Source organism: Stenella coeruleoalba (genome assembly GCF_951394435.1).
Source record: "Stenella coeruleoalba genome assembly, chromosome: X".
NCBI lineage: Eukaryota > Metazoa > Chordata > Mammalia > Artiodactyla > Delphinidae > Stenella > Stenella coeruleoalba.
The window spans coordinates 105,591,226-105,607,239 of record NC_137152.1 but is presented as its reverse complement, the minus strand read 5'-3'; the positions used below and the strand labels follow the sequence as shown (position 1 = coordinate 105,607,239).

General features: G+C 48.5%; 1 protein-coding gene across 2 annotated transcripts; it reads right to left on the bottom strand.

Moving 5' to 3' along the window:
* Positions 1-387: 387 nt before the first annotated feature.
* On the bottom strand, positions 388-10,530 carry RAB33A (RAB33A, member RAS oncogene family; the record flags this gene model as incomplete). 2 transcript variants are annotated; one of them, XM_079910724.1, is made up of 2 exons in its annotated part: positions 10,155-10,530; positions 388-843 (listed from the first exon to the last, which is right to left on the bottom strand). In XM_079910724.1, the coding sequence occupies exons 1-2, from the start codon at positions 10,410-10,412 to the stop codon at positions 388-390; spliced, it is 714 nt and encodes a 237-aa protein (XP_079766850.1). In that variant the 5' UTR covers positions 10,413-10,530. The 2 variants fall into 2 exon arrangements, with proteins under 2 accessions (XP_079766850.1, XP_079766851.1); XM_079910725.1 differs by having other exon boundaries at positions 646-843; positions 10,138-10,530.
* Positions 10,531-16,014: the final 5,484 nt, after the last annotated feature.

Sequence of the window (16,014 nt, the reverse complement as noted above, 5' to 3'; positions counted from 1 at the left end):
CTATCCCTCTGCCTGCACTGGCTCTCTAGAACCACATATCTGTCCTGTATTCCACCCCCTCCAGGTGTTTCTGCCCACTGATGACATCATGTGAGAGAATGAATTAGTCCTGAAGAAGTGACTCAAAGGATGAGCATTTCAGGCAGCGTAGAAGGCTGGTAGGGAGTGTGCCTCTCTAGCAGGGCGAGCTGCCTCTTCTACTCATCACAATCAGAAATGTCTTCTTGGAGGAAAGCAAGACATGAAGGCATATGATAATCTATACAAATTTTATTTTAATATCAATTTGTATGGAAACAAGCAGGTGTCAGTGTTACACAGGCACGGAAAAAAGGGAAAGAAAAAAACCTCCAGTGATAATTGCTCTTGTATTTACACCATTTGGTTTCAACAGGGACAGGAAGTTTTACTGTTAGCTTCCTGTGGGAACTCCAGTTTCTGCACCTTCCCCTGCTGCCTCTCAGCATCACGATAGAGCAGGGATTTCTGAGCCTTCAATCGGCAAGCCAGGCACATGAAAATTGACTCCACGTTCTGGCTCTCTTTGGGGTCCTTGGCCGATGTCTCAAATAAGAGCATGTTATGGGCATCGGCAAATTTCAGGGCTAAGTTGGAGGGCACCTGGATCTGTTCCCTCAAGTCACACTTGTTGCCCACAAGCACTTTCGGGACTAGTGGAGGCACGGCATGCCCATTGCATTCTTGGATCCACATTTTGAGGTTGGTGAAGGATGTCATCTTGGTGACGTCATAGACAAAGACCACGGCATGCACATTGCGGTAGTAATGCTCGACCATGCTTTTTCGGAAGCGTTCCTGACCGGCGGTGTCCCACACCTGAACCTGGAAGATACAAAGACCCGTATTTGGAGTCAGAAAGCGAAACATGAACAGATAGGAGAAAACATGGTTCTGTGACATTATAAAAATGAGGTGACAAGCCCTGACACAGGAAGTGGTTCTTTGACAAATTGGCAGAATGGACTTATCAACATATAGAGAGAAGTTTCTTTCAGGGTTTATTAAGTCTTTCTTAAGGTTTTTAGTTGAAAAACTGGAATGTAAATTGGTCAACTTTCCTGGAGGGCAATGTGGCAATATTGTCAAAAACCTTAAAAATGTACAAAACTCTTAGAGCCTAGAATCCCACTTCCAGAAATCTATACAAAAGAAATAGCAGATAACGTAAATAAGTACTTGGGATATAATATACAGCATGATGACCATAGTTACCACTGCTGTATAATATATATGAAAGTTGTTAAGAGAATAAATCGTAAGAATTCTCATCACAAGGAAAAACTTTTTCTTTTTTTTGCTTTTTCTTTTTATTGTATCTGTATGATATGATGCGTGCTCACTAAACTTACTGTGGTAATTATTTCACAATATAGGTAACTCAAACCATTATGCTGCACACCTTAACCTTATACAGTGATGTGCGTCAATTATATCTCAATAAAACGGGGGGGGGAGCAAAAAAAGAAAAGAAAGAGATATGTGGTCAAAATTCTGCGCAAAGATCTTAATCACTTAAAAAAAAAAAAACAGGACTTCCCTGGTGGCGCAGTGGTTGAGAGTCCACCTGCCGGTGCAGGGGACACGGGTTCGTGCCCCGGTCCGGGAAGATCCCACATGCCGTGGAGCGGCTGGGCCCGTGAGCCATGGCCGCTGAGCCTGCGCATCCGGAGCCTGTGTTCCGCAACGGGAGAGGCCACAACAGTGAGAGCCCCGGATACCGCAAAAAAAACAGGAAACAACCTCCTAGGAGAGGAGCAGCTAAAATGTATGTATTGGGTTGGCAAAAAATTTCGTTTGGGGTTTTCCATACGATGTTATGAAAAACCTGAATGAACTTTTTGGCCAACCCAATATATATCTATACAATGGGCTATTATGCAGCCATTAAAATAACCTCTTCATAGAATAAATGGTGTAGAAAATGCTCATAAAATATAAGTAAGTGAAAAAAGTAGGAAACAAAATTTTTCATATGCTATGGTCCCAATTTTTTTTTTAAAAATTAAACATAGACAAATGCATAGGAAAGACTGGAAGTGTATATGCGAGGACATTAATGGTTATTTATGAACAGTGGAACTTAGGTGATATTTACTTTCTTCTTTTTTTTTTTTGTATTTTCCAAATTTTCTACTTCATGCATACATCACTTTGTTTTTTTTTTGTTTTGTTTGGGTTTTTTTTTTCATGACTTTTTAAAGCAAACAAAGTTAGTGTTAAAATCGCACCATGGGGCTTCCCTGGTGGCGCAGTGATTGAGAGTCCGCCTGCCGATGCAGGGGACATGGGTTCGTGCCCCGGTCCGGGAGGATCCCACATGCCGCGGAGCGGCTGGGCCCGTGAGCCATGGCCGCTGAGCCTGCGCGTCCGGAGCCTGTGCTCCGCAACGGGAGAGGCCACAGCAGTGAGAGGCCCGCGTACCAAAAAAAAAAAAAAAAAAAAAAAAAAAAAAAATCTCACCATGTGGCTCAATTGATTTTAAGTTCACTTCTTTGTTATGTAAAAGGTAATTTAGCTCACTGGATTTTTCTTCTGCATCTCAGCTTTTGGGATAATGAATAACATATGTAAAGATACAACTCCCAGGGGATACTCTGGAGTCTAAACACATTCAGCCCAATCTATTTCCTGTTATACATCCAAAGTCTTGGACAAGAGAAATCATGCTGAGAACGACGGCCCCAAGGCCTTATACAATTCTCAGTTATGAAAGAAAATGCGATTATGGTCACTAATTGACTACTATGGTTCTTAAAGCGAAGTATAGCCTTTATTTGGAGTTAGCAGTCAGTAAGTATAATCTAGTAAATATAATTGAATCTCTTTGCCGAATGAAGATCTTACAGGGCCCCAGAGTCATCATTGTGAACATCAGTTTTCATTGTCCAGGCTTCCCTTCATCTCCTCAATGGAGATGGCCGCCATGTTCCTTTGGCACGACATTCGAATTCATCTCCTTCTCCTATTTAGATTTCCATGTCTCTTGGTCAGACTCTCCTCTCCTCACTCCCGGATTACAGCAAAGTCTTTTGGACTCTAGATGTCTCCACTCCAGTGCCTCTTGCATACTGCTTTCAAACTAGCCTTCCTAAATCCCTGCTTGTATCAGCACGTTATTCTCCGCTTCAGCCAATTCCGATAGCCCTCTACTGCATGTGGCATCAAAATGGAAACATTTGTCTGCCATAATCGGACCCCACCCAACCTGGTTTCCAACTACTCAGCTGCACCTGCTTCATTCTCTCCTCTGTCCCTTTGGTCCTGCTAGTCCAGCTTCCCCTGCAGAAGTGGTTGCCCCCTCATTGCTCTATCCAAATCTCACCCATTCTTCCAGGCTCGGCTCACACTGCACCTTCTTCCTAAAACCTTCTCCAACTTTTCTTCAATTCTCTTTCCTTAGGCATTCCTATCGCACTTTGAGTCTGCACCACACCATTTAGAATATATTTATTTGTTCTCTAGTCGTTTCATCAGTGTTCTTGGCATCCCTCCAGCTAGACTGTAAGCAGTCTTTTTCTGCATCAGATCACTCGTCATCATGCTTGTCATCAATATCGTCGTTGTGATCAAAAAGCAGTATTGGCCTGAGCCAGCAAAACTACTGTCTGGCATCCTAGGTATCTGCCAAGGTGATTTCGGAGACAACATTCGACTTTGGTTACCCAGAAAAACATAAGTCCTCAAAGGCTGATTTGCTTCGGCAAGCAGAGACAGAAGAGATTTTCATTTCTTCCACCTCTCTGGTGCTCTGAGCAGGAAGAAAGAGGAGAGCAGGCCAGGAAAGGAATGGAGGTCAGTGGGAAGAGGGCAGGTATACTGCGAGAATATCATTACCACTTGGCTCCCACCCCCACCCTCCGGTAGTCTAGTCGTAACTCTTGCCTCTGAGTAAGGCTGAATGCCTACCAGCCCTCAGGCATGCGGCAGATGCTTTAACACCATGAGCTCAGGGCTCTAAAAATACCTGCCACTAGCAGGAACGTGGGTGGGAGTGTATGAGGTGTTTGGGGCTGAGTAGTTTGGCTGTTTGGCTTTTCTATGGCTTCAGAATTGTGCACGCCACCCCAGCTGCCAGAACTGCAGGGAGGGCCCTCTCTGCTGGAGACCTCCTTTGCCTTTCCAGTGCCTGGGGAGCCTTGGAGCTTTTATTCAGAGGCTCGGAATTTCAACTACTGCTCTCATTCCAGTTCTTTAGAAACCCCACCCCAAGTTCTTTGCACCCCTGTCTGTGGTGAGAGGGGAGCCAGGAAGCAGGCTGCTCACAGCAGAGAATCAGAAGAGCCAATGCTGTGGCCTCAAGAGCCATCAAAAAGGGACAGCACGGCAGTCAGGCTCGCTGGAACATGACTGACTTCATTTTGTTTCTGGGTTTAGTGTCCCTGTCCTTCTCAGCATCCTCATAAGCCCCTGGCCTCTGTCGGACAATGAAAGCATCTCCTCTCCCTTTGGCAGCTGGCACTCCCTCACCCAGTCCTCCCTTCCTGTGGGCACTGCACCTGACGCCTGCCCCTTAGCCACACACATGCCCCCAGGATCCTCTTTTCTCTCCAAGGGCCAGTGGGGTATAGTGGAGTCAAACCAACTAGGGTGCAAATCTCAACCCAATCATGTCCCACTAGTTAGGTGTCCTCAGTCAAGTTACTTTATCTTCAGTGTCCTCCTCTGGAAACTAAGGATAAACACAGCAATCTGGTAGGGATGCTGTGAGGATTAGCATTCCTTGTAAGTACAGGACACAGTGCCTAATACACTCCCCCTTCGCCCCTGGCCTGAGACTGCCACCATCAGGTCTGGCCAGACAGCTAATTGGGCTGGCGCTGTTGGAAACGCAGCAGTAGATGTGGAATTGGGAAAGCCGGGTTCTAGCCCCTCAGCTTTCTAGCTGAGTCAATGACCAGCCAAATGAAATAACATGCGAGGAAGAGCTTTTGCACAATATAAAGTGCTCTGCAAATATTAGCTGTTGCCATTGTCTCAGAGGGCCCATGAGCCGTGTCCTGGTAGCACTGCTCCTTGGATCCGTTGGTTCTCGTCCTGGAAAGCGCAGAAAGCTTGGCTTCTTTTCTTGGCTGCGCCACACAGCATATGGGATCCTACTGCCCCGACCAGGGATTGAACCTGTGTCCCCTGCATTGGAAGCGCGGAGTCTCAACCACTGGCCCGCCAGGGAAGTCCAAGCTTGGCTTCTTGAGGATGAGATCGAGCCAAGGCAAATGCAGTCAGTGGGGAGGGGGAAGAGAGAGGAAGGCCAGCAACAAGCCATGGGTGGCTGGGGGCAGGCCCAAAGTGACAGGGACTCTGGAGAGTCAAGGGGCACAGGGTGGGGAGCTGCCAAAGGTAAATCTAGCCTTGTAAACCATTTTCCTGGGGCTACCGCTGCCTGAGCAAGCTTCGGCAAGTTCCTCACCCCTGCACGTGCTCTTAGCTGACATGGGTATTTCTTATCCCTAGGGAACATATCTGGCGTCTTTCTACAGATGAGGCATGAATGTCCTTTTGTTGGAGGCTGGTGGAGGGGGGGTAGAAGTGGAAAGAGAGAGAAAATACATCTGTAACCTTTGGAGGATGCCCGAGTGGATGACGGGAAAAGTTTAAGATAAATCTTTCTTCAGCTAGCTGGCTGCCCCATCTGCGTCTAAGATATACCACGTTCACACACCAGGCTGACACAGAGAATGGCAAAGGATGACAACAAAGAGAAACTCACCCACAGCAAGAGAGGCAGCAAGGGAGACAGAGAAACGACAAAACTGCTGGATAATTAACCATTCAGCTAACTGGCAGAAGATGGAAGCTCAGAAGCCCTAAGGAAGACATGACGTCATTCTGACTGCGGGCAGCTTCCGAGGGAACGCTTAGCTCAGCCACTCGGTAATGTAGCACACGAAGGTGTTTTTCCAAGTGATCAGTGGAGGAAGAGAAATCCACGATCCTGAACAGCACCTGCCCACAGCCTCGGCCGTCCTGCAGCGAGCGTGCCTGTTCTGGAGTGCTGGGGCAGAGGGTTGCCCAGGCTATAGGAGGAACCCAACTGGATAGCAGGGGGTGCTTGCATGAAAATTTACAAGGAATGGCTCAAAAATTAGAACTAAGCCTCCCCTCTACTACCTGCCCACCCCCAAACACACGCCCCAGTCGGCATTTTCCAATGCTTTTAGACTGAGTCAGGTGCAATATGATTTAGCTAAACCTGTAAGGTGACAGACACTTAATGGTCATTAAGGGAAGCTCCACCCTGCCTTTGGGGATTGGGGGAGGCCTCCATCCTTCCTAGGCTGATGTCAGGGAGGACTGTCAGCTTTCCCATATGATGTCTCACCGTGTCCCTGTCACAGGTAACTTTGTGGGTTGGATGGACGATGGGGCTGGCCCAGAGTGGGGATTTACATGCTCTTCTAAGCCAGGCAGCATGGTGTGTGGAAAGAGCAGCAAAAAGGGAATTAGGAGACCTGAGTTGTAGGCCGGGCCCTGGGTGATCTTAAGCAAACACGTTCCCTCTCTGAGCCTCAGTTTCCTCTCTGTAAGACAAGGAAGTTGGATTAGAGATGCCCTAAGGTCTCTTCCATCTCTGAACATCCTCTGATTCTCATACCCAAGGTGAGACAGTCAAGGTGCAAAAAGTAAAACCCAGGTACTTGGCTTGACGTCTGGGGTGCAGCCAAAGGTGACATCTTGAAGGCTCCTGGGTTCTGGGGCTGAAACCCTGGACCCCTGGCTAGAAGAGACCATAAGGCTGGTTGCCCGGCATGCCACCTCCCCCTGAACACAATGCCCCCCAGCCAGATACTGCCCCGCTAGAGGAGAGAGCAGTAGGAAAGAGCATGAGCTCGGAATCTAGGTTGAAATCCTGGCCCTGTCACGGGGAAGGCAGGATAGTGAGATGGCAAAGTGCTTGGGCTCAAGAGTCAAAGACTGAAGCTCAGATCCACGTGCCTTGGGGCAAATTATTTAATCTCTCTAACTTTGGTCTCCTTATCTCTAAAACAAGAATGGTAATAATAGTCCTAATTTCATAGGGTTGCTGAGAAGACCAAATAAGATAGTGCATGGGAAGCGCCTAGCCTGTGCTCTTTGTTTCTTCAATAAATAGAACTTGTTGTTGTTATTATGATTATTGTAGGCTTTTCTTGATGTTCTTGTGAACCAGGAAATACTGGATTATAAATCTTGTGAGGGCATGGGGGACACATTGATTGGAGACACCAAATGGGGCTTCAAGGCCCTAGGGATGGCCCTGGTAATTAAGACAGTAGCCCCAAATACGCTAAATTAGTCGTCCCCCTGCAGGGGTTGACAGTATGTGCTACCCTGGGACACAGGGGGGCAGCCCCGGAGAGGCCACACCCTACTCTTGAACTGAGAGAAGAGCTTGCTGAGACCTCTCTGCCACTCTCCTGTGAGCACTGGCATTTTAGAGCCTGACAGCCTTCTCTTGCTGGCTGTGGTCTAGGGCCACCTCAGCCTGGGGACTTTTCTCTCTTCCCCAAAGGCAGTCACCTCCTAGTGTGATTTTGGTACCTGTTCCTTGAGAAACTTCAGGCCAGCCGGAGTATGGGGCAAAATCATCTCCTATGGAGCTCATTTGCTAGCTGCCATTCTCTGCCATCTCCCCAAGGACATGCTGGTCTCGCCTGCTGGCTTGGGCCCTGAGCTTGCAGCAGCTTTGCCAGAGGCAGGGTCCCCATCCCGCTGCTCCCACACCCCACCCTGAGCTCCTTCAGAATCTGCACTCAGAGGGCTCCTCCACGAGCAGTGTCACAAGGTTTTGCCCTCTTGAAAATATCATCTTCCCAAAAAAGCCTGTGTTAAGCACTTATCTGCACGTGGTGCTGTGCTGGGCTCTGTTTCTAGTGAGTCACATTGTCACAGGCTCTGCCCTCTGGGAAAAAGTCCGGAATCTTTGGCAGAGACTGTAAAATCCAGTTTGATCAAGTACTGGGTGTTAGAAGGGAAGGAATCTTTGCAAAATTTCCCCAAGGCCATTGGGTAGTGACCCTCTTCCACTCGTTTTCACCTCCCACTTTCTGGCTTCCTCCTCTCCTCTCCCCCTGTTCTCCTTCCCTAGACTCCCAAACGCTTCCTTTTCCTCCATCTAAATTTCAAGGGGACTTATTTCCCCCTCTCTTAAATCCAGAGGACTCGTTGGCTCAATGTGACACGATTTTAAACAAGCGATAGCATTAAATTCAAAAGGTTTTGAGGGTTTAAGAGCACATCCATAAGTACATTTCTAGTTGGGATTTTAAAAGGCATGTTTTAGAAATGCCAGTCTTACAATGTTACATTAAAGAAGTCCTAGCCAAGCAGATATTGACATAAGAGCCCTAGGAAAGGATGGAGACAGAGACCTACTTTGACTTTTAAAAGCAAATGTAGGAATTCCCTCCAAAATGCGAGGGGCAAAAAAGATCATTATTTCCAAACAGTGCCCTGTCTTCCTGATCCTGGGTCTCAGTTGTTTTCAAGAGCCTCCCTTACCAATACTGAGCTGCCCATCTTCCTGACATCTAGTGCCTTGGCCTGGTCTCTGAAGCCATTTTAAAACACATTCATTTTAATAATGAAGGAGTCAGGAACCTTGTACAGTTTAGAGCATTTCATCATTCTCCTCAGTTACTCAGTCCTTCTCTCCACATCACTCAGAAGAGAGGCCCTGTGGTCACTGGGGCTGTTTACCCAGCAGGAGGGAGGGTTGCCTTCACCCGACAGTGTCCGACCATAGGCTCAAGAAAAGGCCAGCTGTGGGACTTCCCTGGTGGCACAGTGGTTAAGAGTTCGCCTGCCAATGCAGGGTACATGAGTTCGAGCCCTGGTCTGGGAGGATCCCACGTGCTGCAGAGCAACTAAGCCAAATGCGCCACAACTGCTGAGCCTGTGCTCTAGAGGCCGCGAGCCACAACTACTGAGCCCACGTGCCACAACTACTGAAGCCCACGCACCTAGAGCTGGTGCTCCACAACAAGAGAGGCCACCACAACGAGAAGCCTGTGCACTGGAGGAAGAGTAGCCCCCGCTCACCACAACTAGAGAAAGCCCGCACGCAGCAACGAAGCCTCAACTCAGCCAAAAATTAATTAATTAAAAGACAAAAAGAATTAAGAAAAGGCCAGCTGTGGGTCTAAAGAAGTTGGTCTTTAGTGCCCAGTGCCTTCTGAGGTGGCTTTCCTGCCCATAACCCTGCCCCCTCTGCTCCTCTGACACATGAAGCTGCCCTTGCCATGTCCTCCCTCCCTCCATCCTCGGCACATTGAAATATTACTGTCCTATCGAGTTTCTACCTTTTCTGAACCAAAAGTGAGCACAAATGGTCAGACAAGAATATCTGTACTTAGCCTACTTGACAAACTAAAGAGAGGGGGGCACCAAGACACTTCCCTTAGCCCTCAGATAAGTTGCTCTGCATTTTTACAAAGGCCTGCTGAAGACAATACCCACAGAATGAGTAATGGGCATTAGGTACCCAGACAAATAAAGAAGATATCATTTAAGGGGTACTTTCCAAAAGAACTAGTTTAATCTATTATGAAGTGTTGGCAGGTAACCCTGTCTCAATTTCTTTAAAAGGGCTCATGGCTTTGTGCCAGAAGCACCCCACACCACTCCTATTCCAAATCAGCCTTAAACTTAATTATAACTTGTAATTTAAAATAAAGCAGCTTTCATTCTCTATGGAATTCCATCTCCCCCCACCCCAGCAAGGCCTGGGGGCTTAGCCAAAGCAGGTTTTTGCAACCTACTGGCACCCACGAGGTAGAAGGGACCTCAAGATGTGTAAAGCGCTTTGGGATCCATCCCACAGACCAGGACGGAGATCCCTCATACCGCCCTCTGCCCACAGGTGCCGCTGCTCCCGGCTCAGGGTCAAGGATAGGATCAAACAGGCTTTTCCTAGTGGGAGCTGTCAGGCAGGGGCAAAGGGCATGAATGCAGCCACTCCCGCCTGCCCTCAGAAAACGGGTGAGGTGGGTACTGGGCCACTGAGAGAGGCGAAGGGGATAAGGACGTGCCGAGGGTCTTGGGCTCAGCAAGCGGCGACACAGCCACGCGCTGGACATTTACAACCACTAGAGCAACGCCTCTGGCAAGGCCCCCTCCCAGATCCCTCCCTTCCCGGACCTGACCGTCTGGATCACCTTGATCTTCTCGCCCTCGATTTCCACGGTCTTCTCCCTGAAGTCCACGCCGATGGTGGCCTCAGTCTTGTCCGGGAAGGTCCCCCCGCAGAAGCGGAAGGTCAGGCAGGTCTTGCCCACATTGGAGTCCCCAATCACGATGATTTTGAAGATGCGAATCTGCACGTACTGGTCCAGCGACGAGTCCAGCTCCAGGGACGCCAGGCCAGCGGCCGAGGCGGGCTGCAAGTTCCCATGGCCCAGGATGGGCTGCGCCATCTCCCCCGGACCGGACCCGGGCCCCAACCCCCCTCGAGGGCTACACACAAAGAAAACGGCCACGTTAGTGCGCTCGAGGCGAGCGAGCTTTGTGCGTGTGTATATGTGTGTGTGTGTGTGTGTGTGCGTGTCTGTATCCGCGCGTGTGTGCGTGCGCCAGCAACGTGTGCGCGCGCGCGCGTGAAGGGGGTGCCTCTCACCCCAGGCCCCCCCTCCTCCAGCGCACCCTCCTAGCAGCTCTGAGACAGCGACACAAAAGCCAGGGAGGGGAGGAGAGATGGAGGAGAGTGGGCAAGCGTTCTCCTTGCGCCTGTGCGCTGGGACGGGACGCTCGGGCGTGCGATCCTACCGCGCTCCCCAGGCCGCTGCGGCCGCCACCGCACCTTTGCCTAGACCCTCCCCTGCCTGGACTCCAGGGACACACCGGAGGGAGGAAGCCTAGGGAGGAAAGGGTGGGTGGGGAGGGCCGCACACACCACCCCAGGATGGTCTTCCTTTCTCCTTGCCCCCATTTATTTTATAGGTTTATAGGTTTCGGGCTCCCCACCCCCACTTTCTCGGAGCGCACGAGGTCAGCGGGCACAGCTGGGGAGGACAAAGAGAGCTGCACCCTCAGGCATCTCTGGAGCACCTCGGCCTCGGAGCGACACTACTCGGCGGGGGTGGGGGGTGGGGCGGAGATACCTCCTTCACCAAGCGGCCGGCAGCTGCGCCGCGCCTCCGCAGCCCCCTCCCAAGCCTTAGGATAAAGCGACGCTCTGTCTTATTGAGAAAGCAGGTGCGCTCGCGCGCCCCAAGGAGCCGGGGAGGGCGCTGCCAAGACACGCTGTGGGTTATGGGGGACCGCGCAGCTGCGAGAGGTAGGCAGGGGCACGGGTGTCCGTGTGTAGGGGGAGTTAGTGTTTCTGTCACAGACTTGTCAGATGTAGGGGGGCGCGTGCCAGGCGCCAACCTTCCCTTATCACACCACGAGCACCCATCCTCTGAATGTTCAGGAGAGTGGCTCCCATTGGCTGCTGCAGTCGGTTGTGTTTGTCTAGCCAATGGGGAAGGCCCGCCACGGGAGAGGGCCGAACATGGGGTAGAAGAAGGGGGAAGCTGGTGGTGGCAGCTTCAGCAAAAGGGGACTTTGTTTCCGGGGCTAACCATTACAGGTCCAGGTGGAGGGATCGTGGGACATAGCATAAACCTCACAGTGTGTTGCATTCCTGAGCCCTCCATATAATCATAAATCCTTCCAGAATGGTGGAGTTTCAAAAGGAATTATAAACCCCTAGGAGCGTTCACCCCTCTGCAACTGAATGTAGAACAAAGTGGTTGGGTCTAATTTGCCAGAAGCCTAGGTTATGCTTGGAAGATGATAAATGAACAGAACTTTCTTACAGTGTTGGGGGCAGCTTCCCAAGGCTTAATAAGCATCACACATCTTGGTCAAGACCAGTATTCCCTCTGCCGAAAGTGATTTGCAGGTTCAGAATCTGTTTGAAATCAACTCTGCTGAGGTACAATTTACATATAATAAAATGTGCCCGTTTATGTTTGCTTTTAAGACTTTATCCCTCCTCCCACATATTTCATAAGTTAAGGTAATATTGACACATACCAATAGCACCGACGTATGCGTTATTTGCCAACGCCATCAAGGTCAGGGATTCCAGCAGCACACGTGAGTTACCATCTTATTTGTGTGTGAGGCTGAGCTGCAGAAGAGACAAGTATGACGAAATCCATTCCCACTATGAGGAAAACAATTCAGTGCATCGGTGATAGATCTGTAAGCAAATCGGAATGTGACTGCTCAGCCAAGTCCAAGTTACTCAAAATGGCTGGGAAAATGGGGTCTTCTAGTTAGGAAGCTTTTTAAGCTGAGTTAGCAGATATATATACAGCTAACTCTTTTAGCATATATGTGGGTCACCCATTTCTAAAACCCTAGATTATACGATTCAGTATTAAAACTCGAGAAGGATTTAATCTTAGTTGGCTAATCGAAGGTCATCATTATGAATACCAATTATCATTGTCCAGTGTGAATAGTAATCCTCATTGTACAGTATTTTGTTTCTGATTGGTTGATGTCTAGATAATAGTTTGCCAAATCATTCTCCTCTGAATTGGAAGCTAATGCTCCTGGTGATCATTATCTAGAGAAGAGTAGCTATTTTTTAAAAAAGGTAACTATTAATTAGGCATATCCAGTAGGTAAGAGTGAAAAGAAGGGCTTCCCTGGTGGTGCAGTGGTTAAGAATCCGCCTGCCAATGCAGGGGACACAGGTTCGAGCCCTAGGCCGGGAAGATCCCACAAGCCGCAGAGCAACTAAGCCTGTGCGCCACAACTACCGAGCCTGTGCTCTAGAGCCCGCAAGCCACAACTACTGAGCCCGCGTGGTACAACTACTGAAGCCCGCGCGCCTAGAGCCCGTGCTCCACAACAAGAGAAGCCACCGCAATGAGAAGCCCACGCACAGCAATGAAGAATAGCCCCTGCTCGCTGCAACTAGAGAAAGCCCGTGTGCAGCAACGAAGACCCAACACAGCCAAAAAAAAAAAAAAAAAAAAGAGTGAAAAGAAGCTTTGCTAATTCATAGCCATAATTAATGCTAACTTTCTGGGAGATATAAAAAGATATTACATCCACATAAGATTATTTAGACATATGCTCCCAGCAAAAACTTGTCACTGAGTCTGAGAGTTCACATTATATTTGTAAGGTAGAAACACTGATTTCTGGAAATGTGGTATATCAAAATGGGCCCCATGCCCTAATAAAATACTCTGTGGAGTGAGATTTGGGGGAAATTTCACTTATATTTTTGGAGTTATTCAATATGTGTAAGTTGCTTTTGCCACCCAAAATGATAAAATATAATTTTTTATTAAGAGGACAAGAAAACTTCATTGTACCTATTGCAAAAATAAATGTGCTGTACAATGTCTTTTTTGTATGTTAATTGTGCATCATTAAATGACTGTCTTTCAAATACACCCAGTTGTTTTCATAGGTATCTGATCGTCATGATTTTGATAGTGTTTTCCAAAGCTTCTTTCACCAACAGATATGATTAACTTTGTATTTAATCAATCCATGTTTATTATTGGCTTTTAGAAATAGCAATAAATTTCAATGTCTTCAAGACCTTTAAAATATGAAATAAGTAGAAATCATTTTTTACCTTATTGTGGAATTGATATTTTCAATATTTATCCCCCCAAAGAGTCCTAGCTTAAAAGGCAACTACTGGGACCTCCCTGGTGGCGCAGTGGTTAAGAATCCACCTGCCAATGCAAGGGACACAGGTTTGAGCCCTGGTCCAGGAAGATCCCACATGCCGCAAAGCAACTAAGCCCGTGTGCCACAACTACTGAGCCTGCGCTCTACAGCCTGCAAGCCACAATTACTGAGCCCACGTGCCACAACTACTGAAGCCCGCACACCTAGAGCCCATGCTCTGCAACAAGAGAGGCCACCACAATGAGAAGCCCGCACACTGCAACAAAGAGTAGCCCCTGCTAGCCGCAACCAGAGAAAGCCCACGCGCAACAATGAAGACCCAATGCAGCCAAAAATAAAAATAAATAAAAAAATGTTTTTTTTAAAAAAGGCAACTACTACCTGCACTTCTGAACACTAACCTATTCTTTTTTTTTTTTTTTTTTTTTTTTTTTGCGGTACGCGGGCCTCTCACTGCCGTGGCCTCTCCCGTTGCGGAGCACAGGCTCCAGACGCGCAGGCTCAGCGGCCATGGCTCACGGGCCCAGCCGCTCCGTGGCATGTGGGATCTTCCCGGACCAGGGCACGAACCCGTGTCCCCTGCATCGGCAGGCGGACTCTCAACCACTGCGCCACCAGGGAAGCCCTAACCTATTCTTAATGAGTAAGGGAACCCTGGATCATGTTCACCCAATAAATACTGCTTCCTGGGTTAAACTTCCTAAAACAACTTTGTAATTTCATTCTTTATCCCTATTCCACTAAAGATAATATCTTCATCGCCTACAATATTAGGGCCAAACCCTTTTGCTTGTTCAAATCTGGCCCCACCATATTCACCCGTCCTTACTTACTTCCTAGTATGTACTCTCTACCATTGTCCCCTGAAAACGTGCTGGGTTTTGTTTTATACCTACAAGCAGCATGGTGCTTCCTCTAAGATACTTTACAAATATTAGGTCATTTAACCTTCATAACAACCCTATGAGATTGGTAAAAGAGGAAAGTGAGGCACAAGTTAAGTGACTTGCCCAAGTGGCAGAGCCAGGATTCAACCTGGGGCAGACCAGATGCAAAGTCAATGGTGCTTAACCACTGAAAATATTACCTTTGGTCCCAAAGTATTCACCATCTGAAATATCATTCCTTCTCCTCCACTATTTGAATTTTACTACTCATCCTTCAAGACACAGCTCAAGTAACACTTCTTACATGAAGTCCTTCCTTAGCTATTCCATCCCATATTTTCTCTTGCTCTTGCATTACATCAGATATTATTTATTATTTAAATGACCAGTAATATGTCATCTCCCCAACTAGACAGTGACCACTTCCTATACTTTTCATATCCCCCAGAGCTCCTTTAATAGCACAGTCCAAGTGGCAAGTGCTCAATAAATACCTGTTAAATGAACATGTAACTCAAAACTTTGAAATAGGCATATGTTATGTTTTGCATACAGCCAATAATTTATTTCCAATTTAGCTTACATTTGGTAGAGTCAAAACACCTAGTTACACTCAGCCCCTCACCGTACTCCTCCCACAACTCTTAAAATCCTGCTTAGGAATACTCTCACAGAAAGTCTGTGAAGCACGAACTCTTTTTGCCAGCATCCTGCTCTCAAGCACGGAAGCCATAATAGCAGGAGACTGTCCGCAGCCCTCGTACAGCATCTAGGACACAGAACTGCACAATATAAAAGCGATTTGGGAAAGAGAGCGCGGAATGACTACTAGTCCTGCAAGCAGGGGCTGGGTGGGAAAGCGCCAGCAATTTGTAAAGACGGAAGTCCACTCCGAATCTGGGAAGCCAGATGCTCCGGCTGGACCTACGGAAATACTGGAAGTGGACTACAGCCAGAGAACCCGGAAAGCTTAGTACCTAGTAAATAGTGGCCTAAAACAGAAGAACAAACTGCGGTGCTGGGGCCACGCTTTGTGAGGTGTCGTTACAGGTTCCCGCCATCGACAGAGCGGCAGCACCGGCCACAACCGCCAGGCAAAGCGGCCCCACCGGTCCCTCCTTGGACAGCTTTTGAGCTCGCTTAGCGGAACGCGTTACCATCAACCCGCAGAAACTTGCAAGCAACTCAGCCTGCGGTCTTTCCAAGTGTTCGGACAGCTAGGCGCATGCGCACAGCTTCTCCCCGTGCGGACCAATCGCAATGCGGCGCTGAGCGTTACGCCTGCGCAGTAGGCCTCCAGTCGCGCTTCCCCTTCCCCTGCTCTAGAAGGCCGGCCTAGCTGTCCAATGCCCACCCGGAGCTGGGAGGAGGAGCCTACGTAGAGTGCGTGTGAAGGGAGCCGGGGGAACTGGCCAAGGCCCACGGTGTTTGACCTGTCGGTCCGTCCGTGCTTAAGAAGAAAGGAAAGGAGGAGGAGGTCCAG